The sequence below is a fragment of the Excalfactoria chinensis genome, chromosome 1 (assembly GCF_039878825.1).
Source record: "Excalfactoria chinensis isolate bCotChi1 chromosome 1, bCotChi1.hap2, whole genome shotgun sequence".
Taxonomy (NCBI): Eukaryota; Metazoa; Chordata; class Aves; order Galliformes; family Phasianidae; genus Excalfactoria; species Excalfactoria chinensis.
In genome coordinates, this window is record NC_092825.1 from 143,494,338 (window position 1) to 143,518,620 (window position 24,283).

Genomic DNA, 24,283 nt, shown 5'->3' on the forward strand with positions numbered 1-24,283 from the left:
CCCCCGCCATTCCGGGCCGGCCCGCGCCCGGCGGGGAGCCGCCAAGGTGAGGGGGGCGGCGGCGGCGGCGGCAGCGCCGCGGGGCCCCCCCTGTGCTGCGGCGCGGCCCGGGAACGCCCAGGCCCGGGCCTACCTACATTGTGCCTGGCAAGAGTTTCCTGCACGCCTTGATCAGTCGCTGGGAGCACTGTCCGTCACACGGGCGCTTTGTCTGGCAGTCAGTGCCATTTGAATTTGAGTGACTGAGGAAGCCCGAGTTATTTGTAAAGAACAACAAGGCTTTTCATTCATAATTTCAGTAGGGGGACAGGGTGCTAATGACTGAGCTTGAATAACTAGGGAATGCGGTATTCAAGGCAGGAAGAAGCCCAACTGGCTGCCAAATGAGAGGAAGGGAGGGAGGAGGTGGTGGTGGTGGGGTGGGGGAGATGTAGGTGAAAGTGCCTGTGTGAAAAGGCAAACAATGAGATGGGATCGCACATCGCATGTATACAAATACAAATCGGGCTTTCGGAAGGTGAGACGGGCACAGATGGGAGCAGGAAAGGAGCCGAGGAAATTCCAGGTTGTGTCTCATTAACTTGTCTTCAGAACCAGCCCTGCAATTCTAAGAACGAGGAGGTCTGGGCGAAACGAAGCGTTCTTCCGTCCGCCGCCCCCTCACCACAGAGAACGGCAAAACTTCCCGACTCTTTTACTGTAAAAATTCGGATTTGGGGGCATTTTGCCTTTGCTGCTTTAGCTGTACTTACACAACGTGAAAGCACCAAAGCTGGCCCAAGCTGTGGCCTAACACCATGGTACACGTTCATACTATCTGGCTGTCTCCATACGTACATCCCCTGGCTTAGTGAAGATTTTCACAAGTGAAAGTACCTGACGTAAAACCTAATAATAAACCTTCCTGACCCCAATTTCAATTATCTTCTGTGGGATTTTGGAAGAAGGCATATTCTGAGCTACAGCAGGTTGCATAGGCCACTGTGAAGAAAGGAGATCTACAGAGCTAAGAGAGAAGAAAACTGAGTGGTGTTTATTTTGAAATATATATATATATATAACTACTTTGACACAAGTTGTCGGCAAGTGAAATGATTTATGTTTATTTGCATAGTGTTGCAAGCAAGTAACAATAAAAATCTTTAAATTCTTTATATGGCTTCACCAAGTAACCTGAAGAATGAAGAAAGTTTTCCAGGGGCTCATATTGCAGATTTGTTTTTTTCTCTCTGTCAGATGCAGTGTGTTTTTGGTGTATGTATGTATTTGCCTCCATTTCACATGTTCCCTTCAGCTTTTGTTGATAAGGGCACCATCCTCAGAACTGCTCTGGGCAGCTTCCACTTGGGTTTCAGAACACATTGGGGCCTGCTGTGGAGGAAGATTCACTTTCTCAGCCAACTTCTGCCTTTCCCTCTGCAGAGCACGTGAAAGTAATAGGCCTGCTTAAAATACAGGAAGAGATGATTACAAAACCACAAATAAGATAGGAGTAACTACACCAGATGTAGAGACGGAAGTACAGAGGAACTCTTTAATCAAGTAGTGGGAGTGGATGCTCCTGCAGAGATAACCTTGTTTAGATAATCAAACATTTTGTCCTCTTCTTCCCTTTGTAAGATAAGTATAATTATCTAACAGTTCCCATTCTCCTTAAAGATGCTGTGATTCTGTTAAACACAGTTCTTGAAACTTGGGTTGTGCAAAAAGATCCTGGAGTCACCAGGGAGATACAATGCCATGGGTCACCCCGTGAGGCAACAAGAACAGGATGGGTTTATGGAGTAGGAGATAGGACTCCTCAAGGATCAGATAAGTTCCTTCTTTCCTTCAGTCCTTGATTTTCTCACCTACAAAATGGACAATAGTGATATCTCTTGTAAATTACTTTGAGATATGTGGAGAAAACTGTGATAGATCACCTAGCATTTTAATTACGATTGTTGATATTACCATTACAACCAGGAGAATGAAGACAGTTCTATGCAGATCTGACATCAGGATATTCCACGATTATTACTGTTGTTTGATTTGTTTTGTTTTAATTGATACAACAATATAAAGAGTAACTATTTTTGTTGTTTTCTGATTTTCAGGCAAATGATGGGCTAAACACCAGTTCTGCATGCCCATGCAATCCCCATGCAGTTTTGCAACCCCCATTCTGCATCCTTTTCATGCAAAATTCCCTCATCTCTAGCAAATAGTTCCATGCTGCATTTGTCACCTCCACTTCCACAGTGTTTTTGTGTGTCACCTTGGTGAACACGAGAATTTCACAGTTGAGAAAAAAAAAAAAAAAAAAAAAAAAGCATCTCAGCAGGTAACAGAACAATTATACAATTTTTAACAATTATTCAATTTACTTCCTTTGGTTTGTAGCAAATCCTTAAAGTCTTGCACGTATTTTTTGGCTGGCTTTCAAGCTATTTACTACCTATTACTAATCTTTGACAGAAGTTTTTGATTGAAATCCAGCCTCCAGTGAAGAAAAGTAGCTTATGTTATGGGAGCAGCACGAAGATTCATAAGACCTACTTCACCATTGGAAGACGAGCGGGTGTCCTGCTCTTTTCCAGCTACACTGCCTGCAGCACACAAGATATTCATTTACCTTTCCACTACATTGCAGTTTAGGGCTAGACTGGGTATCTCTACATCAGTGGTTTTCTAACTGTGATCTGTGGATTCCTACAGACAACTTCTAAATGGGAGGTCTTACAATTGTCTTTAAAAGAGTCTGCACTTCCCTAATAATTTTTTCCTTTCAAAATGTAGAAAAAGTCTGCAAACTGAAGACGTTTGAAAACAACTGCTGCAAACTGTGCCACAGTAGAGATATAATCTCTTTTTCAGAAAACCAGCTTATCCTCAGGTTTCCCTGCTGCCATTGAATCATGGAATTCTATGTTGGAAGGGACCTCTGGAAATCAAATCCAATCCCACTGCTAAAGCAGTTCCCTGTGATAGGTTACACAGGAAAGCATCCAGGTGGGTTTTGATTATCTTCAGAGGAGACTGTACAGCTTCTCCAGGCAGCTTGTTTCAGTGCTCTGAACACAAGCATAATTGACGTGTTCTGTTTCTTCTGAGTCACTTTAATTCCAGGTCAACACACAAGTGTCTGCATCTTGCTGAAAAATATGTCGGGAATTTCCAAACTAGTACTTACTTACTAGTATTTTAATAGGCAATTAGTTAGTTTTTGCATAAAATTCTAGTATCGTCAAGCCCAGCATTATCTAGCCTCTAAATGAAACAAGGCTAGAGAGTGCAGCATTTAAAATGCTGACAGACATGGCTTGCCTGTGCTGCCATCCTCACGAACTCAGCCAAAGCAATTGAAAATTTTAGGAGGAAAATCCCAGGGCAAACAAATGCATCATAAAAAGCTTTCCATAAATCCTGTTTAGCAAATAAACTGCACTTAGTCCTGTCCACACCAAACTGTCCCACTTCTGAAAACTTGGTCTCGAGGCCCTTGAAAAGAGAGAACTAATTATAAATTAGTTGTATAAACTGGAAAGGTTTATAAAGTTGAATTCCAAAAAACCAGTGCTGATTTTATCAAGGGTACAAATATAACCCAATAACATTGAACAGCACATCAAAGAACACGCTAGCTTTATTAGAACAATTTACATGCAAAAGGTCTACATTATATTATAAATACTAAATGCACAGTATTCTTTAGTACAATTTCAGAAGAATCAAGAAAGGGATTTGTTTATCTTTTAAGTTTACATAAGTATAGTTGGTATTCAACAAGAAAAGCAGCTGTCCTTCCTTAAACGGGAGCCGCCATCAGATGGGGAGAAGCCACATAGGCCTCTGTCACCTCTAAGGATACTTAAGGAAGGTGGTGATCATTAGCCAGATCTGAGTGACTTAATCCCAGAAGATCCGGCATCCCTGACAGCAGGAGGCCAATTTTCAGTAGATGCAGAGCAGGTGTATTGCAAACCAGAGTGGCATTTATTCTGTTTTTCCCCATGTGCTGCACCCTGTTCCCAGGAACATGGTGGACATGGTGCCTTCACTCATTTTCCACTTTGAATGGTTTTCTGGGATTTCTCTAGGATAAGTTATGCTGAAAATCACAAAAGTAAAAACAGTGAGATTGAATTAAAGAAAGAAAAGAAATGTCCAGCTATTCATGGTAAAGTGTGTTTGTCTTCTCTATTTATCTGCGTGACACATCTAAGTGTCCTGGTCTGTCCTGAGACTCTCAATGAAGTATCAGCAGGCAAAGACTCCACAGCTCATCACAAACTACTTAAAAATATAAATAAATAAATAAATAAAAATCCTGTAACTCTCTTAAGTACATTACCTTCTTTTTTAGAGTTGCAAACAGGAAAAGCAATCAATTAAAGGTTTAAGTTTCTAAGGAAATGCAGAGCATTAGAAGTGGTGCGCAGCCAAACTTAGTCCTTTCAGGATGTGCAGAATCAATATCCTTCTATCAGTGCATTAGCTCATGAGATAATGCACAAAGTGTTCCGGAGGTCAGCAGATTTACTGCGCATTCATTCCCTTGCAGGAATCAATTCCCTGTGAATGAGCTGCCTTTTACTTTACAAAAAAGGAGGGACATAACAACCAGTTGTCAGGTCCGGGGTCAGAAAATTAAATCAAACCAAATCTTAGGAGGCAATTGCAGAGCGTTGCAGAAAAGTTTCAACCAATTCAGATGGATTGCACGTCATAGACCTTCCTCTGCCTGACCCTTCATATGAAGTCTCTGATATTGTATACAGACTGGATATAAGGAAAAAGGTTTTATGATAAAGGTGATAAAGCACTGGAACAGGTTGTCTGGAGAGGTGGTGGATGCTCTGTCCCAAAAGACATCCATGGTCAGGCTGGACAGGGTTCTGAACAATCTGATGTAGCTGTAGGTGTCTGTTCATTGCAGGGGAGTTGGACCAGATGGTCTTTAAGGGTCCCTTCCAACTCAAAGGATTTTATGCTTCTGTGACATTGATACTATTCTAAGGTAAGTGTGTGTGTTTGTGTATACATCTATGTACAACAGGCATATTCCCCTGCTGCGAATGAATTCAAGACCTCCACAAACAGGGGGTCAAAAGTGAAATGAAACAAAATAAAATCATGCAGTGGTTAGAGCAAGCCACTAGGGGAAACATAGTCACATGCATTGAACCACTGTCCCTGACAAGAAATGTACAATGAGAGGGATAGATGTAATCCTGATAAGGTTGGTCCCAAAGAATCAGCAGATTAAACGTCTGAGAATTCAACTTTGAGATCCCAGTATGAGCATATATGCACATGTGTGCTTAATGCTGCATATCTGTGGATTGGTTTTGATTCCTTCTGTGCACGCTAAGTTTGTGCACAAGTCTTTGTAGGTTTAATGCTTCTCTTTCAAACCAAACAGTACTGTGATGCTGTATACTCATTGTTTGCTTTTTAAAAATCCTTCTCTATAACACTGATACTTCATTTTGCACACGTGAGTGGCTCTGTGAACAAAAATAGCTCCACTGCTTTCATATCTGTAGGTGGGACAGCTCACTGCATTATATGTTCACACCTGTACTTTAGAACTGGCATTTAAGCTTCTGATTTCACTGTAAAACATGCTATGGTGGATTTTCTAATTTATACACTATTCCTGTGCTTGGTTTATATCCTGCAAAAAATAAAATAAAATAAAATAAAATAAAATAAAATAAAATAAAATAAAAAATCAAGCAGGCTTTCCCTCGTCTATAAGCTACTACACGTTGTTCCCTACCTATTTTTGCCTTTGCTAAGCTTCACGGTGAAGTGAAATCAACATCGTTCTTCTTCCCTTCCTACATTAACCCGTGCTCATCCCTCCCGGATGAATCCCATGGATTTCCCGGCGCTACCTGACCGTAGCGCACACTTCTGAGGATGCCCAGGTTCATCCTCAGCAAATCCCACTCAGCGCTGGCGACCCCGTGGATCCGCGGGGGCTTGTGTGTCCCGCACCGCGCTCCGCCCAAGGTGCCCCGTGCTCCCTCTGGTGGGGAGCGGCCGAGCCGCCACCTCCCGCCCCGAGGCCCCGCGGTGCCGGAGGGGCACTGGCACTGCTCGGGAACAGCGGGGTGAGGAGGTGGGACGGGTGGGCGAGGAGGCAGCAGCCCAACCAGGGCCGCATGAAGAGATGAGCGCAGAGCAGTGGCCGTCCCATAGAGAAACTATGAGAAATAACGCGCAGCTTCACAATATTACTACATAGTACTACATAGCCTTCTCCGCCCCCTCCTCACTCCCCCACCCCATTTGTATTAACAGTGACCCCTCACTGAAGCAGCGATGACAGCAGGTGGAGAAGAGGAAGCGCTGCCAACTGCCTCCAGCATTAAGAAGAGCTCTCAGGGCTTTCGCCCCGAGAATTTGCTCGTGTAAATAACGCGCCACATCGCTGCTCGGCACGCCGGGTATATTTTAAGCAGGGCCACACGTGATAGGGGTGTACGAGCGCTCTGTGCATGCCGACGTGGATACGCCGCTGTGCGCGCTTTAAAGACACGCGGGCGGCACAGGGTGCCCAGGCCAGACGGCACTGCAACCCGTGCAGAGGTGATCGGCTGCGCCCATCTCAAAGGAATCCCTCTCACAAACATCCATTTCTATCAGCTGCCCGTGGGCCGCGTCCCGTCCACGAGTGGGAATCCATTACAATGGAAGTTTCATAAAAGCGACCGAAATTACAAACTAACGACGCTGAGAAACACCCCCCGGGGGACTCTTGGAGACCCCGCTGTGCCCCTGCCGCCGCCCGTCCCGCGCTGCCCCGCGGGCCCCGCTCCGCGCCGCCGTGCCGCCTCCTCGCGTTAATCCGCGGCACAATGCCGCGGGCAATAAGCGGCCCTTCCTGCTGCCGGCTGGGGGGGTAGGGAGCAGAGAGTTTAAACTTTTTATTCCATAGAGGGGGATTAAAAAAAAAAAGAAAATAAAAAGAAAGGAAAAAAGAAAACATGGCTGGGGGAGGGGAAACACCTGGGAATGGGTCTCCCGCTCCCCCCAGGGAAAGCAGCTCCCCTCGACCGCCCTGCAGCCCGATCGCTGCTGGCCCCTGGATAAACACGCGAGCACAAATGCAGCCCCGAGCGCCGTGTGACCGCGCACGGAGCTGCCTCCTGCGAGAATAGGCTGCGGCCGGGCCCGGAGAGGGGCGCGGGGCTCCGCGCGGCGCTGGGGCCCGACGGGAGCGGGGCCGGGGCCGGGAGCGGGGCCGCGATTGTGGTGGAAGCGGCGGCAGCGCTGCCCTTTTGAATGCCTCCCGCAGCTCGGAGTGCTGGCAGGGCGCTGGGAGCGCCAGTGAATGTAGCCCCGCAGAGCCAATGAGCTGGGACCGGATGCGATATATCCTCTGGGACAACAACTGCTCTGTTCCTCCTCAGATCCACATGACGCCATTTACTGCTGCTTTTGCAGAGAGATCACCCTACCTCCTCCGGAAAGAAAAAGAGAGAGAGGGAGAGAGAGAGCGAGCAGAAAAACGCTGAGCCCCTCCAGCTCAGATCTCAAACCTTCCTCCTCCTCCACCTTCTCCAAACACACAACAACAACCAACACCACAAATCCGCTGCGCTCCCCAAACACCCCCCCCCCCCCCCCCCGCTCGCAAACCGCAGAGCCGCCTGCAACACACACACACACACACACACACACACACACGCTCGCAGAGGGAGCGAGAAAGCCGAGGGAGAGAGGGAGAGGAGCGTGCGGCGAGCGGCGTTCGGCAGCGCGGCCCCCCCCCCGCCCGGCTGCTGCTGCTGTTGCTTCCTCGGAGGAGTTCGCTGGAAGAAAGCTTTGCCATCATCGGATTTTAGATCCACTTGATTTTGTTTTCTGTGGCTTTCCCCTTCCTTCCTCTCGATCCTTTGCAACGGCAGCAAAAAAAAAAAAAAAAAAAAAAAAAAAAAAAAAAGGAAAAAAGAAAAAAAAAAAAGGTGACTCGGTGCTGGCGGTTCGGCCTCCTGTTCATTGAGGGAGGAAAAAAAGGAAAGTGTGTGAGAAGTGAGTTCTTTGGAGGAGAACAGAAAACCCACCCAGATCCGGAGAGGTGTTCTGATTATTACTATAGCACATAGGCGCACACACACGTTCTTACAGTCGAGCTGGGCAGAGGGGAGGACTGACTTTGCTCCGGACTTTTTTTTTTTTGCAAGCCGATCGTTCTGATTCTCATTTGCAAGTTGGACGAAAGCAGAAGTTTGGAAAAGAATTTTTTTTTTTTTTTTTTTTTTTTTTTTTTTTTTTGCTTTAGGGCTGGATTTATTTGCAAACCGCAGGAAGAAGAAAATACAACAGAGAGAGGGGTTTGGTGCAGCGCCGCGATCACGGTGAGAGCCTTTTCCTTCTTTGCAAAACAAGCTTTTCAGTAACCCCCGCAACCCCCCCCCCCTCACTTCCCCCCTCGCCCCCCCTCCCCTCTCTCTGCGCTGCTCCAAGAAAACTCGTGGAAATGTTTGAGGCCGATCCTTTTTCCACTCGCACAGGTTCTCCCTCTCCCCCCTTCCCCTCTCTTTCCTTTCCCAGAGAAGAGCCGGAGGTGGGATTTCGGAGCTCTTTTTCTCTCCGGGGAGGGTTTTGCGGGCTGCGCTTTATTTGCGCCCCGTCGCGGTGCTCCGGGGGGCGCGAGGCTGCGCGGGGGCGGAAGGCTGCGCGAACGCACACGCGTGCCCGGGGGGCTGCGGGGAGGCGGGGGCCGCGTATTCCCGGCTGCGGGGAGCCGGGCACGGGCGGTGCTGCCCCGGGGGAGGCGCAGGGAGGGCGCTGCGGGGCCGCCGGTACCCCCGGCCCGGGGGAGCGCCGTGATTGACGCCCGTGTGTGGTGGCGTCGGGAAGATCCGTGCCATTCGGAAGTGAGTGCACGGCTGGTGTGTAAATACATCTGAGCGGCTGCGGGTGCGTGCGTATTTCTCGTGCGGTGAAGCTTAATTCGATTCATGAGACGGGGGAACTTCACTCCCAGGTTACACTTTGCAGAGTGTGTGTGTGGAGGGGAAGAAGGACTTTTTTTTTGTGGGGGTTTACTGTGTAACAGGCCTCCATCCCCCCACCCCACTCCCTGATATATATATTTACCTACTGGTGTTCCCAGCAAGTTACTTGTGTGTCAGCTTGCCTCACCTTGATGTAAAGTCCCTTTTGCCCTAATCCAGAGTCTAATGGCACATTCTGCTCTTAATGTGGGTTTCAAAGCACTGTGAAAGCAGAGACGGTGGCGGGGGTGTTTGCGGGGCGGTGGGGGTGGGGGTGCTGCGCGGCTCCGGACACAGCATAGTAAGTCCCGGGCAGGGACCGCTTCCCCCGAGGCCCCCTCCGCGATGCGGGGATTTTCCACACGCAGCACGCAGAAGCCCCTTGAGTTTGCCACTTCCTCAGACGTGCGAAGACGAAAGTTGTCCCCCCCCCCCCCCTCGCCCTCCTGCCAATCCCAGCCAGGAGTAGGCAGCGGTCGTGGCACTTGAGCTGTGCGAGAGTGGACTTTGGCTTCTGGAAGTGGGGAACGGTGTTATCGCCCACATGCACACACAGGAAGGCCAAGCGCTGTAAGGGTGCTGGGTCACAGGGAGAGTCGTGCTTTCTCTCAGAGCTTTCGGGCATGGCTGCAAATAAAGGTGCTGGAGGTTCACATCCTGTCCCGTTAGGGTCTGTCAGGGGGAATAAGGAAACATGGCCCGGCTCGGGCTGACAGTGCCTCCTGGGCAGGGGCGGGAGGCTCAAGTTCGGGCAGTTCTCTTCTCCGGCGGCTGAATGAGCGCTCAGGGCAAGGAGGGGGGGGGCAATCTGCCTCCTGCCCGGCTGTCCCGGAGGTTCTGTCTCCAAGCGTCTGCGGGGCGCCGCTCACTGCCCGGCAGGGAAAGGCTTCCTGAGCATCTCCCGGGGGAGGGCAGGGGGGAAGAGTTAAAAGGAAACATGGGTTTGACTTTCCTGATAAGGCGACTGCGGCCGCCCCCTCCCACCTCCCGGCCCGGGGATGTCTCCTGTTAATCTCCAGGTTGTCTGCACTCGCGGGGCCGCCGCCTGAAGCCGCGGGGCTCCGCGTCCCACCTGCTGCGCTCCCGCTGCGCGGCCGGATGCAGCCGCGCCGGGGGACGTCCGGCGTCCGAGGGGTTCTTGCACCGCGCTCGTCCCCAGCTCTCCGCAGGTCAGGGGCAGCCTGGCTTCTTCCCGGGGCTGTCACTTGTGCAGGGATTGGCTCTGCGTCCGTGGGCTCCGGTCTGGATGCCTGGATATAGGGTTAGCAGTTCTTCTCGGGGATGGGGAGAGTATTTTATTTTATTTTATTTTATTTAAATCAGATGAGGAAATACCTACTTTCTGAAACTTCCTATACAGCAAAAGCGTGAAATTGAAGAAAACATAAGTAATGCTGCTTCATGATAAGCTTGCAGGACTTCTGGGGGGAGCACCAGGACACACTCTGCATGCAAAACCAGGAGTTGGCAGTGTTTAAAATAGTCGGTCACTCTTTAAAGCCTAGATTTTTTGGGGGGGAGGAAAAAGCACTTGAGGGGAGGGCACCAGGTGTTAAAAGGTTAAATGCTTTCCGCTGCTGTTAGAAGAAAGACAGTGTCTGGAGATGTTCATTGTTAAAGTGTTTGGCTATATTTTATTATACTGTGGTATAGTATTCTTGTTGGTAACTGATGTGTACAGAGTAACACTATGGTGCTCTCTCTAGGTATAATTGAAGACATTGTGTGGTCCTTGTAAGGAGCTTGGTTCCTGCTTGGGTTTTAATTGTAAAATATTGTTCTGGATTTTTGTGTAGGTAATTGGATTTAGGAACTGCTTTAAAATATGATAAAGGCAAAACAAATACTGAGTGATTCAGAGGTCAGTGCTTGAAACTTGTGCATATTTTAACGTGGAAGTAAGTTATGTGCAAGTCCCCATCTTTTGGGTCTTTTCCTGACTTCCCATTTAAATTCTCAAGTCTGCCTTTCAACTTTGTAGTTATTCATCCTTTAAGGCTGTTAGCAACCAAGTAACCTCCTTGGGTGCAGATGTTATCTGATGGCATTATTCACACCTCTCTCCCAGAAGCCACTCTCGGTAATATTTGAGGTGTAGTCTATGGAATTTTTTACACATTTTATAAATACCAAAACTGGTAGCATTGCTTTTGTAGTACTGAGCCTTAAAATAACAATTGCAGTGGTGTACAAGTATGACACACACTAAAATACTGGAGAAAGATATTTTTACTTGTGCTGCTGAAGTTTTTGGTAGCACTAACTCATTTAATGTCTAACCTCAAACATTTTATTGCTATTTAGTGTTTTTCTTGGGACCATTGGTATTAAACTAAAATTTCCTATTTACATCATGTAAAGTTTAATGTGTAAAGAAACTGGCCTACCAAAATATTATCCAGTTTTAAACAAAATTGGAGAATTGTATGTCTGTCATCAGCAGGTCACGTTACACTTGCTAAATGCTTGCAGGCTCTTTCTAATTTAATGTAAAATAAGGTTTTCAGTAGTATCATGTGAAAAGAAGAGTCACTTAAAGGGGCTGAAAGTTGGTCACATTAGAGGCTGTGGTCTGGCAGGAGGATGGCCTGGGATGTCCTAGTTACCAGCCGTCATCCTTGGGCTTTCTAGAGCCACAGGCTGAAATGCACAGACCTAGAACAGAGTCTCTTTAAGCTCTCCGCAGGAGTAGCCAGGGGAAGCCAAGTAGAGCACATTTAGCTGACCAGCACTGTGCTCTCCCCCCGAGCTGTGAATCCTTTTTTAATGGCTGATGCATTACTTTGAATGTGTGCAGTGCTGTGGAATCCTGCAGGCTGGTGGAGAGCATGAGATGTGTTGCAATTAGTGAATCCTCTCTTTGTTGCTCCAGGATTTCAGATGTGTTCTAAGCCTGCTGGGGTGAGCACGCTTCCGGGCAGCGATGGAGACGAGAACTCAGCATGGCAGTGGGTCGCAGGCCTTGCTACAGACTCGGCGTGACAGTGGGAGGCCGCATGGGGAGCCCGACCTGCGGGATGTCCTGACGCAGCAAGTCCACATCCTGTCCCTGGACCAGATCAGAGCCATCCGCAACACAAATGAGTACACAGAGGGACCGACGGTGGCTCCACGGCCAGGGGTCAAGTCTGCTCCTCGTCCAGCAAACCAACCCAAAAATGAGAGGCCCCATGGCCTGCCTGAGCATCGCCATTTTAGCCGGGTTCAGCACACGCAAATGCACGCTTCTCCTAGGGCACCTCTGTCCCGCTCCATCAGCACAGTCAGCACAGGCTCACGGAGCAGTACAAGGACAAGTACGAGCAGTAATTCCTCTGAACATAGACTTCTAGGATCATCTTCAGGGCCAATTGCTGACGGGATAGTCCGCATGCAGCCCAAGTCTGAGCTCAAGTCGAGCGAGCTGAAGCCGCTGAGCAAAGAAGATTTGGGAGCACACAGCTACAGGTGCGAGGACTGTGGGAAGTGCAAGTGCAAGGAGTGCACGTATCCAAGGACCCTTCCATCGTGTTGGATCTGTGACAAACAGTGTCTTTGCTCAGCCCAGAACGTGGTCGATTACGGGACTTGTGTATGCTGTGTGAAGGGCCTTTTCTATCACTGCTCCAACGATGACGAGGACAACTGCGCTGACAACCCCTGCTCTTGCAGTCAGTCGCACTGCTGCACTAGGTGGTCAGCCATGGGTGTGGTGTCCCTCTTCCTGCCTTGCTTGTGGTGTTACCTGCCAGCCAAGGGTTGCCTTAAGTTATGCCAGGGCTGTTACGACCGGGTCAATCGGCCTGGGTGCCGCTGTAAACACTCCAACACGGTTTGCTGCAAAGTTCCCAGTGTCCCCCCCAGGAACTTTGAAAAGCCAACATAGCATCACTAATCAGAAATAATCGAGTAATAAGGATTATTTTAACATATATGCAACCAACTAAGCAGCTAAGGTCTTGGCACTGTAGTAGAAGGGTTGGGGGTACACTTTGCTGTTTGCAGTGACACGCTTTTCTCTGTGTGCCATCTTAATTGATAGGCTTGTTAGAATCCAACTAGTGGGATACAGAATAAAAAAGGCAATGCAGTACATCGTGACCCACATATTGCATAAGCTAAAGCAACACAGACACTCCTAGGCAACTCCATGGTTTGTGAATAGTACTTGCAAAATTTGTAAATTAGCAAATGACTCCCTTTTTTCATTGTTTTCTGCCAGAGATAATGTGCTATATTTTTGTATATACAATAATATTTTCAACTGTGAAAAATAAGTGGTGTCATAAGACATGGCACAGTCACAAAATATTATACTAATATGTTGTACATTCGGAAGAATGTGAATCAATCAGTATGTTTTTAGATTGTATTTTGTCTTACGGAAACCTTCTATTACAAGACTCTGATTTCCCTTTGGACTTCATGTATATTGTACAGTTACAGTAAAATTCAGCCTTTATTTTCTAATTTTTTCAACATATTGTTTAGTGTAAAGAATATTTATTTGAAGTTTTATTATTTTATAAAAAGAAATATTTATTTTAAGAGGCATCTTACAAGTGTCACCCCTTTTTATGAGGACGTCATAGTTGCTGCAAATAAGGGGTGAACGATGCATATGTTCACTATAAAATAGAAAATATATTAACGTTTGAAATTAAACTGGGCTACTTGTCATTTTTTCCCCCATTTATTGTTTTGAGTTGGGAAAAGCAGTACTTTAAATTGCAGACTTTGAAGTAATATAGCCACGGCAAATCTAATTTGACCAGCTTGAAAATTAAAACAGAACTTTTAAGTGTACTTTTTCTTCTTTGTTTACTGCTTCACCTGAAAGTAATGCAGGATTTTCGCTTCCTTTACACAAATGTCATATATGCTGGTCCTACATCTGAAAAGGAAAGTGAACATAGGAGAACGCGTTGATTCATTCCAGACTAGCAATAATGGGCACTGAAAGGTTGACCTATTCTGTAAGTGATGAGCTTTTGTGCTTCAGATAGGAAATAAGTAATCATTCACAAAAAAAAGTTAGGCTTGCAAGCTTTACTCAAAGAGGGGGGAAGAAAGGGGAAGATTGATACCGTCAGTGCAAAAAGCTTACAGGATTATTTGTTAAAAGCAGAAGAATATGCCACAGGGGATGATAGATGTGAACGTAGTCCAGCCTTGTGTCAAACATTTGCCTCACTTGTATGAAGAAGGTTGCTAGATTTGTCATTTGTGGCAGTTACCTTCCACTGAGGTCAAAATCCTTTCGCTGCCAAGTTTCCCACCGGAAGTCTAGAGAATGATTTACCTTTCTTTATTAACAAACTATCATTTCCTGTTCTGAGCACGTCTCTCCCAAGTTCAGAGGTCTTAATGTTGAATTTTATTTATGCATTTATTAAGCTGGCATTTAAGAAATAGTTGTAAGTATTTTTAAGCTGACACTTAGAAAAATCTCACAGCCTTTTCTGAACCCTCTCCAACAAAAACAAGTTATAACTAATAAATCAGGAGCTCACTAAAAGCTGAAAACCAGAGCACAGAGTAAACATTACATCTTTTTTTTACCCCTGATTTTTAATCTACGATCTGGTGCTTGATCTAATTTTCATAGGTCCGCAGTACTCAAAAATCTTACACTGTGTTTGTGTGTATCACTTATCAGTCATCAACTGAAATTAAAATGGGCAAGTCCTGACTGGTTTGCAAAACAAAAATAGCTGATACATGGGCCTCATTCTCTCTCTCTCTTACCCTCCTCCCCTTACCCTCCTCCTCCCCCCCGCCTCCCCCCCCCCCTTTTCTTTTTCCTCTAGTGAAAAATACAAGCTAGTTTTCTGTCCTTTCTGAGCAAACTTCCTGGGTATTTCAGTATTTGAGGAGGAGCAGAACTTCCAGAATGGAATTTGTCAGGAAGAAGGTAGCTTATTTATATGGAGTCATTTGTCAGTTTTAAAGTGTATCAGTATATCGTGGCTGAATGTTGGGGGGTATGTGAGATACTTGACTGCTGATAAACATAGTTTAAATTTATTAAAATCTTTAGCAATTTTGTTCTTAAACACCAAAAGAATGGTAACCTCTCAGTTCTAATTCAAGACTAAGATGATAGTTACATCCAAAATATCCTTGGTTAGTCTTGTAACCACACCATGATTGAAAACAAACCTGGGAGTAATCATATATTCCAGTCATTGGGGGAATCTTTGACTTTTAAGCTGTATTTTGGAAACCAGAACAACACTGTTGTTTAGAGCTCAGTAAATCCAATCTTTTCATTGTAGTAATGAACTTGACAATACTGGAGGTGAGCCCTGTTTTTATAGTGTTTCTCTCCAAGTTTAAGGAAAGCTGAAGGAAAACTGTCAGACAGTAGCATGGCTGAGCAGTGTAACAGTCAAGAGAAGTGCAACTGGAAGTCCTGATAGCACAATACTGCAATTGTGGAGTTGTTTTTTTGTTTTTTGTTTTTTTTTTTTTATTATTATTATTTATTAAGGGATGTTTTAACCAGGTAAACATGTTCACAAGCAAAGGGAAAACCATCTTCCTGTTGATGGTGAAATTGGAAGCTGGTGTTGACATTGAATGCGAGTTGTCACATTCCATTTGATTTTTAGTGGGGATAACTGTTGGATTCCTCTCCTTGGGTAAGTATGCTAAAGTGAATTGAGATGTATGGTATGTTGCCTAGGAGTGAGGATGGATGCAGGAGGATGGCATTCTGCGGTGAATATTGGCCTACCCAGTGTGATGGGGTTCGGGCTTCTGTTAGTACAGATCAGCATGTTTGCAGTAGATTCTTAAAAAGTGACTTGTGTATGTCAGTTAGTATACTAGTATTGCACTTCATTAGATAAGGTTTACTGTTCTAAATAAAACCAAAATGTTTCCTTAAATAATTTAGATTGTTTTAGTAAGAATTAAGAAGGCTTTTCAAGTGGATTGGCGTAATGTTATTAGAGCATACCTACTTTGTCCTTTGAGATAGGAAAGTCTAGGTCTATGAAAGGGAAATATTCCGTATGCAGGTTTTGAGGATAACAACAAAAGTCATGCCAGTTATGCACCCTATAAAGCTTTGATTTTAGGGAACTGTTCAAGCCAGGAGAGAGGGGAAAACCCTTCTTACTGCTCCATTTGTTATGTTGCTTTATTGTTTTGATCTGTGAATTTCTTATGAATTCTGATGCTGCTGTAATGTTTGCTCAGGCTGGTAGGATTGGACTGACAGTTGACTATAGTAGCTATAGAAACAAATAGCTTTTCACAAATTATTTTTGCATATAGTGTGAGCTGTTAGCTACAAATAAATACATGACATTTGCTTGTGCAGTAACTTAGGAATGTCTTTATTAATATCCTCAAGCAAATTTTTTATTTTGCTCTTTAATGGTTTGAGGCTTGATTATAATTTCTTTTTTGAGATAGTGATCATAGCAGTAAAAAGGAAAAAGAAACTTTGATTCAAGTGGAAAATAAAAAGGTATAGTACTTTAGATGGAAATAGAATGTGTTCTTAAGGATTTGAGATAATATTCAGGTGAGTATTTACATATTTGAGTTACCAAATCAGTCTTCAAAAGCCAAAATTCTTCTAATGAAGAAGTGCAGTAGTTATGTGGTCAGGAAGATTAATTCCAGAGGTCTGTTAGACTTTCATACCAAACCATCAACTCTTCTGAAGTGGAAGTGACTTGACAGTAGCAAAGCACTGATCATTTACTCTCTGCACCATCTATAATTTGCTTTTTCTTTTATCTTTTTTATTTCTATGTGTTTGTTTATTTATTTATTTTGTCATGCCCGACATTGACTGATACAGTTTTCATTTTGGAAAAATACGAAGTAATTCAGTTTTGTGTTGAGTGAAATCTTAAGGCTTATTCTTGAAAGACAGAGAGATAATAGAATGCATCTCCATACTGCAGTGGAACATTCAATTATTTTTAGGAATTAACTGATAAGGAAGATGTAATTGAGCAGTCTATCTTGTCTCAGATGTTCCTTGATGGGTGCAGGTACAGGGAGTAATAATGATCTCATTTGCTGAGACTAATTTCTCAATCAGTCACTGGAGCGTAGACCCAGTAAGAAATTGGCTGAATATGAGTGCATGCTTGATTGAGTAATGTCTGTATAAATAGGATTTGAATAGATTTTTTACTGAAAATGGCAGCAGCGTATTGACTCATGTTAAATACATTAATTGCAAATTAAGGTCATGGGTAGTCTAAATGGTGAGAAAGGACACCAAATCCTTACTAATAGAAGTACTCTGTTTGGTTCCTTTGCATTATTTATTTATTTATTTATTGTGGGAAAAAAAAAATGAGCAGGGAACATTATTTTTAAAAATTAAGAATGTTTAATTTCGTGCAACCTGATTTAAAACAGGAATATTAGAAATAAACAATGATGTGTCATTGAAATAATGACAGATAGGAAAACTATATGCACATACATAGTATTTCTTCTATCCAAAAATACCAAAGAGAACCTCTGTGTGTAAGTCTTAATTCTTTCTCATGGCGTTTTTCCCTCTTGGTCCCTGTCCCTCCCCTTGACCTTTTCTCACCTTAATACATAAGGGTTTACTGCCACTTACAGGGACAAAAGGTGAAAGAGGAGGTTGCAGCATGCTTTTCTCATTAGCATTCTGCTTCTTAAACTTTAAGACAAGGTGGAAAAAATGATTACCTAGCTGCACTTGTCCTGCATTCTACTGAGATATAAAGTGTTTTTCCGTTCATGTGATGTTGAAATCCACTGTTCCAGCTAACATCCTGTTTTCATTTCTTTAGTATGATTCTTATAGCTAGAAAATACTTGATGTGTCCCTACATTGTTCCCCTTCATTTCAGTTTGCTGGTGCTGTGCTTCAGATGATTGAAACTGAGGTCTTACTACCACTAAAAAATAATAATAATAATAATTTGAAAAAATACTAATACTAATTACTGTTCCACGATCATCTGAAGCACTGTCATGGAAGCACATGGCAACAATCAGCATTGTCAAGAAAACAGATACTCCTACTTTAGATATGTGTAGCATGGACTTCACTTGAAACAGGGTGAGGATTTGATAGTTTTCACCTTTGAAGAGACAGTGGGCCTTTTGGATAATACATTACTCAAGTTTCTTTGGGAAAACTTCACCCACCCCACCCTACACCCCCAACCCCCAGCCACACACACCTGGCTGAAATTGTGTGCTAATTAGAGAAGTTTATGGCTAAAATGTTCACGTTTCTAGACAAAAATGGTTTCCATTTCAGTAGACTTTGTCAGTAATCAGAAGCTTTGACAGTACAGTAGACTAATGTACAGGATTATTTATGGATATTTGAATGCTTTGGAACTGAAGTTACATTTTATAACAAACTTTCCAAAGATAATCTGTTGGAAAAAAAAAAAAAAGAAAAATCAGGAAGGAATTGTGTAATCATAGTAGCTCTGCCTTCCTCCAAACCAACTGCATAAGGACAAAAGCCTTGGGTGCACCTGAGATACGTTACAAGAGAAGGCACTGGATGCAAATCAGTATTGTGGGTAGAAGTTTAACTTTGAGAATCTGAGCCTCAACACAAGATATATCAGCCCGAATCAAAGTATGCTGCTGGTTTTTTTTTGTTTGTTTGTTTAACTATTCCTACCCCCTCCCTGCCCCCATTTTATTTTGGCCAAGAGTGACTCTGAAAGTCAGCTTTCAGTATAGCACAGTTTATGTCACTGATCTTAAAGGATATCATTTTTGTTGCTTTGTAAGAGACATATAAAAGCTAATGTACCACAAACACCGTCAAATGTACAAAGCAAGCAAAATTATTCTTCCTTTTCATTTTTATTGAGAAGGAAAAAAAATGTTTTGTTTTGTTTTGTTTTTTTCTTTGTGTCATTTTGTTCATATATTTTGTTTAATTGTATTCATGGAGACAATAGAGTTAGGTTGTTGGGGTTTTTAATTAATACTTTTTTTCTGACTTATTTGACACTATGTGAAGCAGTTAAGGGACCAAGAATGTACTTTAGGTACTTACCTAACTGCAGCTGGTTTGTATTGTAGAATGAGAACTGACTGAATGCAATGTTTTGGGTTTTTTTGTTTTTGTTTTTTTTTTACCTGTAGTTTTACTGTTTTCTACCTCTTGTGCTCTGCAGATGGAAACTGAAAACTTTGGGAGATTATGCAGTTCTTTGTGATGTACAAGTTTTTATTCCTTAGTAACTTTTTTATATGGAGAAGCCATATGCTCACACTTTGAAACCAGCATGTGAGAATCCTATAGTGCAGCTACATCTGAAGGTTATGCACAGGTACCAGTGCAGTTTTGAGAGGGAGATATGGGGGAGGGGGATGTGCTTTCCTCAAACACCTTTGTTTTGAGTGGAAAAAAAAGGCTGTCTAAGATGTTCTGAAACATGGATGGGGGATGGGAAAGTGTAATGGTACAAAAAAGAAAAAAAAAAAAAATAAAGAACTTTAAATCAGTACTGCCTGAGCCTTACTCACCAGCACACATACGATCACAGCACAGTCTGAAAGTAGGAAAGAGTGTCCCTGGCTGTCTCTGTACTTGTAAATCAAACAGTAGGTGGATAAGTTCTTGGACAACAGGTTGCAGTTGCCCACACTAGTGAAGCATTAAGACTTTCCCTGGTGTGGGTTAGACATGTGCCGAAAAGTATTCTATTCCCTAGCCCATTTCAAATGTCAAAAAGTTCTAGGCCCATTCCCAAAAGTTGTCTCACCAGTTACTCCCCTCTTTTAGACAGTGAGGGAGTTATCTACCATAGACATGTCCTTTCTCAGCACGTGGTGCCCAGGAGCATTCTGATTTATTTGCTATCCAGGAGGAAGGAGATTCCTTGCACAGATAGCATCTCAAGAGAACTTACAGACAGGCCTCATGAATGACGATAACACAGTCTTACTCCCAAATAATAACTCAATTGCACAGAAGTATCGTAATTCAATTTTTGTCAAAAGATTCATGCAGTTGGCAATGGATCTTGTTAAAGTTTTGCAAAGATAAGATGATAAAGACTCTTGTTCCAGTGTGGAGTGGCTACTTAAAACTGCATTGCTAATTTCCATCTCAATTTTATACTGAAGCTGAATCCGAATTCTGATCTGTTTGATTTAGGTTATGTCAGCTTTACTTTTTACAATGTTATTTTTAAATAGCAACTGACAGAAGTCATTATATATATATATGTATATTTATATATATATATACACATATATATATAAAGTCTTTTTCTTAGATGGATCTTTCACTAACCTGTAAACTTTCATATATTGATTTTTCAAGAGTAGACTAAGATAGCATATCTCACTTCATTTCTCCTAGAAAGCAGTCCCCAAAATAGTTTCCTCCAAGGATAATCACTATAACATCATCTTTCCACAGGATGAGGAAAGTGTTTTTTCTTTTTCCTTTCAGCCTCATGCTCACTTAGCCCCCAGGTTATAGAGTGGGTGGTTTGTGGAACCTTATGATTTCTGAGTGATTCTGCAGGCTTTCATTGAGAAAAAATAATGTGTAAAGTATTACATTTGAGTTTGGAAACAAAGTGAACAGATCCCCTTGTAAACGTATGTAAAATATATTTATGTATGCATGCAGTTTCTGGGAAGTGACTAGAGAGGAAAGGGCTATCACAGTTCATCTCTTAAAATCTCTGCTACAGAAAAACAGAACTGTCAGCTGTTTTTTACTGTTATATTTAAAGTTGATAATTAAACTAAACAAATTGTTGTATGGAGAGATATCCCGTTCATTTTATTAAATACATCCAGGATTTGAGCTGTTTATATTTCACATAGTTTTAATAGAAAGACCTCACTTCAGCCACAAGATCTGTGGATGAAATGCTTGGCCTCACTGGAGGCAATGGCAAAATTCTCCTTGACCCCCTTGAAACTTTGTATAGACAAGAGGTGAATTCCTGAATATGTACTGATTGAACATGCACTTGAATGGGTATCCTGGGAAAATCTCAGCTGCCTAGGGGAATAGAAAAAGTTTATAATTGCATGAGACACACTGTTGAATCAAGGAATAGCCAACTTACTTTCAGATTTTTAACCTTTGTTCTGATCCTACTTAACTTACTCTACAACTAAGATAATTCATTCCTACTACTGCCGTAGAATCGATGCACTTGCTTCTGTTAGCCACCAATCTTTAAGATTTTGCTTAGGGGTTCTATGTTGGTATCAGTTCCATTAATGGTGCTACACAGTTGTTAAGCTTTTCCTGACAGACTTGTTCTGGTACAAACTTGTGTGTAGACTCTTTTCCTTTTTTTCAGCTCAGTGTTATTAATTATTCTTTTTAATTTATTTTCTTATTTACTGCATACTGAATTCAGTTCAGCTCAAAAAAAGTCTAGGTAGACAATTAGTTTGGTTTAGCTGACAGTTTGATTAACTGACACAGGCTTATTCATTCTAAGAGTATCTGCACAGTGTTTTGTGACAGTATTACTAAATCAGCTACAAGTAGTACCTGAAGTTAAAAGAGTGAAAGCGTGCTTTAAGTAAACTACAGTGAACTACTCTCAGACAGAAGTGTCCATGCATGTTAGCATTGCTTTCATCTAAGATACCCACTAAAACGGCCAAAATATTTTCACAGTTACATTGCTATAGTACACATTATATCTTCTGTATATGTATATACATATATATATATATATATGCACTGTACAGTTATATCTTCACTAGAAGAAATGAGGAATGCAAGGAAAGAAATAACCTCCTATAATCTGGCTCACTGCTACTAATACTTTTCAATACCACCTTTTGCTGTAGCATTCTCCCCTTCTTTCTGTGTGGTAATACATAAGGCAGTTTTTTCCCATTACCTGTGAGAGAGCACATCTACACAGCGGAGTACCTCTGCTGTACACTCTATATATTGAATTTTCCCAAGTGTAGTGTGTTGGTCTAGCAAACAAAACAGCTTTTTTTTTTTTTTTTTTCCACTCTGTACTTTCAGTGTGAATAGAGTGATGAAGATGCTGCTTTTCATATTGCTAATCTTAACATGGCAACTTTCAAAGGCCTTCACAGTTCCTGAACACTGTTGATAGAAGTTCATGAGTAAATGCACCCAAAGCCAGATTCTCAGCCCATTCGGATTTATGGGCTACTTCGGAAGAAGACATCAGAGGGTAAGTGGTAAAAGGGAAGGTGATACGATATGAAGCATATATTGATGATGATATTTTTTTTTAACATACTCTTTAAAAGTAGGGGGATTTTTTTAAATGCAGAATGATTTTTCAGCATGTGCAGAAGAGCAAAATACATCAGTAGATCATTTATTTTTTTCATAGATAAAATTGTTTTACCAGTCCCTCTCTATAATTGCAATTGTTCTACAAATAAAATGATATTGTTGTAAGTACCTTATGTCCTGGTTCAAGGGAAATAATATACTGTGCAGATGGTGGACAGTTGTAGGAGCGATGGCCATGAGCAGCAGTGGCCAGGAAATAATGACTGTAGTAGTACAGGAAATGAGTAGACACAAAGGACGTTTATTTCTAAATTTAGGCTTAAACATGAATTGTCAACATGTAATGCAGACTTCATGCAACCAACTTGAAAGGTATTGTTTTTCTTCTTTTTTTTTTTTTTTTTATTGTTTTGTTTTTTAATTATTAAAATGGAGGGACTGTAACCTTTGCCTGGTAATGACAAAGAGTAATATCTTGGGTGCCAATTTCAGAGAGCTACAGTAAATACAGTAAGATTAACTGGGACAAAGAAACAACAGAGAAACACAGAAAACAACAACACAGTGAAACATTTTTGAATCGAGTGAAGTATCAAGTAAAAGATTTTTTGCTGTTTTGGTCTGCATCCTTGATGGAGTGCTTTATTTATTTACTTACCTATTACTTTATTTTCATTGTTCTTTTTGCATTTGTCTGGTTCTTTCTTTCTTTCCTAACCATCCTTGTCTCCTTTGAATCTGTTAGGGTCTGCTTGTCTTATGGGCATAATGCCATGCTGCTGACAGAATGAGTTAACATGGGATTTAAAATATTAAAATATACCTCCAATGAAAATAAGGTAGCAGTACCGGATAAAGTGATTGCTGCTATTGTGTTTTGTCTTGTTTGTTTGTTTGTTTGTTTGTACATTACTTTTTAATGATTTAAGCAGGGACCAGATTCTCAAATAAGGGAAATCAACCTGGCTCCATTAATGATAGCGATGGTCTGATGATTTATACCAGCAGAGCATATGACCTAATAACTTACCAAAAAACCATGTTACACAGTAGAACAAGAATCTAAAGATTTTATCAGCTTTTGTTTCTTACTGCATTTTTGTTGAACAATGGCTTTCACTATAACTCAAGACAGTTCAAATTCTTTACTTATAATACTTTAAGAGCTATTATTTACTGTGTTCAAGATGCTTGCACAAAAGGAATGCTTCCAATTCAGTCACTTAACATTAGGATCCCGGGATCACTTGAGTAGTCCCAGACTCCTTATGAAAAAAAATGAAACTCAAAAAGAAAAAACAAACTAATCAATTCAGTTTACAAATTGAAAAGGAACAGCATTTTATATTTTTCAAAAAATACTTAAAGTATCTTTGTGTGGCAGACATTTATGCTGAGCGTATTTATTATGTGAATAACATTTTTCAAGAATGATTCATCAAACTTATTTTAGAGACTGTCTTCAGTTCTGGTCATTTCTATAGATACTGCAATTCATAGTCATTAGTAAGCCAGTGGTATGATCTAACCTCAGCAACCTGTTGCTGGCTGTGAATGGAATAATTTATTTTTAGCATGAAACCACAATTTGAATATTTTCCGCTCTGAAAGTATAAAAAAACTCTTTAAGTAAAATTTTCACTCTTTCACTGTGATGTGTTGTGGCTCTGATGTCAGATATACTGGTTCTTCTTGCAGAAAATCCTTTAAAATGCCTGATTCTCTATTGAAGTTGACAAGAATTTCCTCCACTTAACCCCTTCAGTGCCCCTGGGCGTTCAGCTCACATCAAACAAAAGGGAGCTCCTGTACTTTGTAGACAGATGTGGTGGGATGTTGATAAATCCAAAATGAGAAAAGAGGTGGAAAAACTTGTGCCTGTGGGCAGTCAGGAAGATCTGTGGGCAGGCCTGTTCTTCAGTACATATGAGATCCAGCACCTCTTGAAAGCTGTGATTTTGCAGCTGCACAACCACTGCAATAGCCAGGCTGATATGGGAGCCAACATTTTGAAACAGGTAGGTTTTGCTTGAATATTGAGCTGGGCTATTTGGAAATAGTTCTGTAA

The 24,283-nt window shown here is 42.5% G+C and overlaps 1 protein-coding gene across 5 annotated transcripts; it reads left to right on the plus strand.

Moving 5' to 3' along the window:
- The first annotated feature begins 8,242 nt into the window (after positions 1-8,242).
- Positions 8,243-13,634, plus strand: SPRY2 (sprouty RTK signaling antagonist 2). Of its 5 annotated transcripts, XM_072326667.1 has the most exons (3): positions 8,514-8,557; positions 10,010-10,159; positions 11,863-13,634. In XM_072326667.1, the coding sequence occupies exon 3, from the start codon at positions 11,914-11,916 to the stop codon at positions 12,853-12,855; it is 942 nt and encodes a 313-aa protein (XP_072182768.1). In that variant the 5' UTR covers positions 8,514-8,557; positions 10,010-10,159; positions 11,863-11,913; the 3' UTR covers positions 12,856-13,634. The 5 variants fall into 5 exon arrangements, with proteins under 5 accessions (XP_072182766.1, XP_072182770.1, XP_072182771.1 ...); XM_072326665.1 differs by lacking the exons at positions 8,514-8,557; positions 10,010-10,159 and adding an exon at positions 8,243-8,348; XM_072326669.1 differs by lacking the exon at positions 10,010-10,159 and having other exon boundaries at positions 8,483-8,557.
- The last annotated feature ends 10,649 nt before the right edge of the window (positions 13,635-24,283 follow it).

What these genes read in the sequence shown, in the direction of transcription:
- SPRY2 (XM_072326665.1), top strand. Translation starts at nt 11,914, where the DNA reads ATGGAGACGAGAACTCAGCATGGCAGTGGGTCGCAGGCCTTGCTACAG.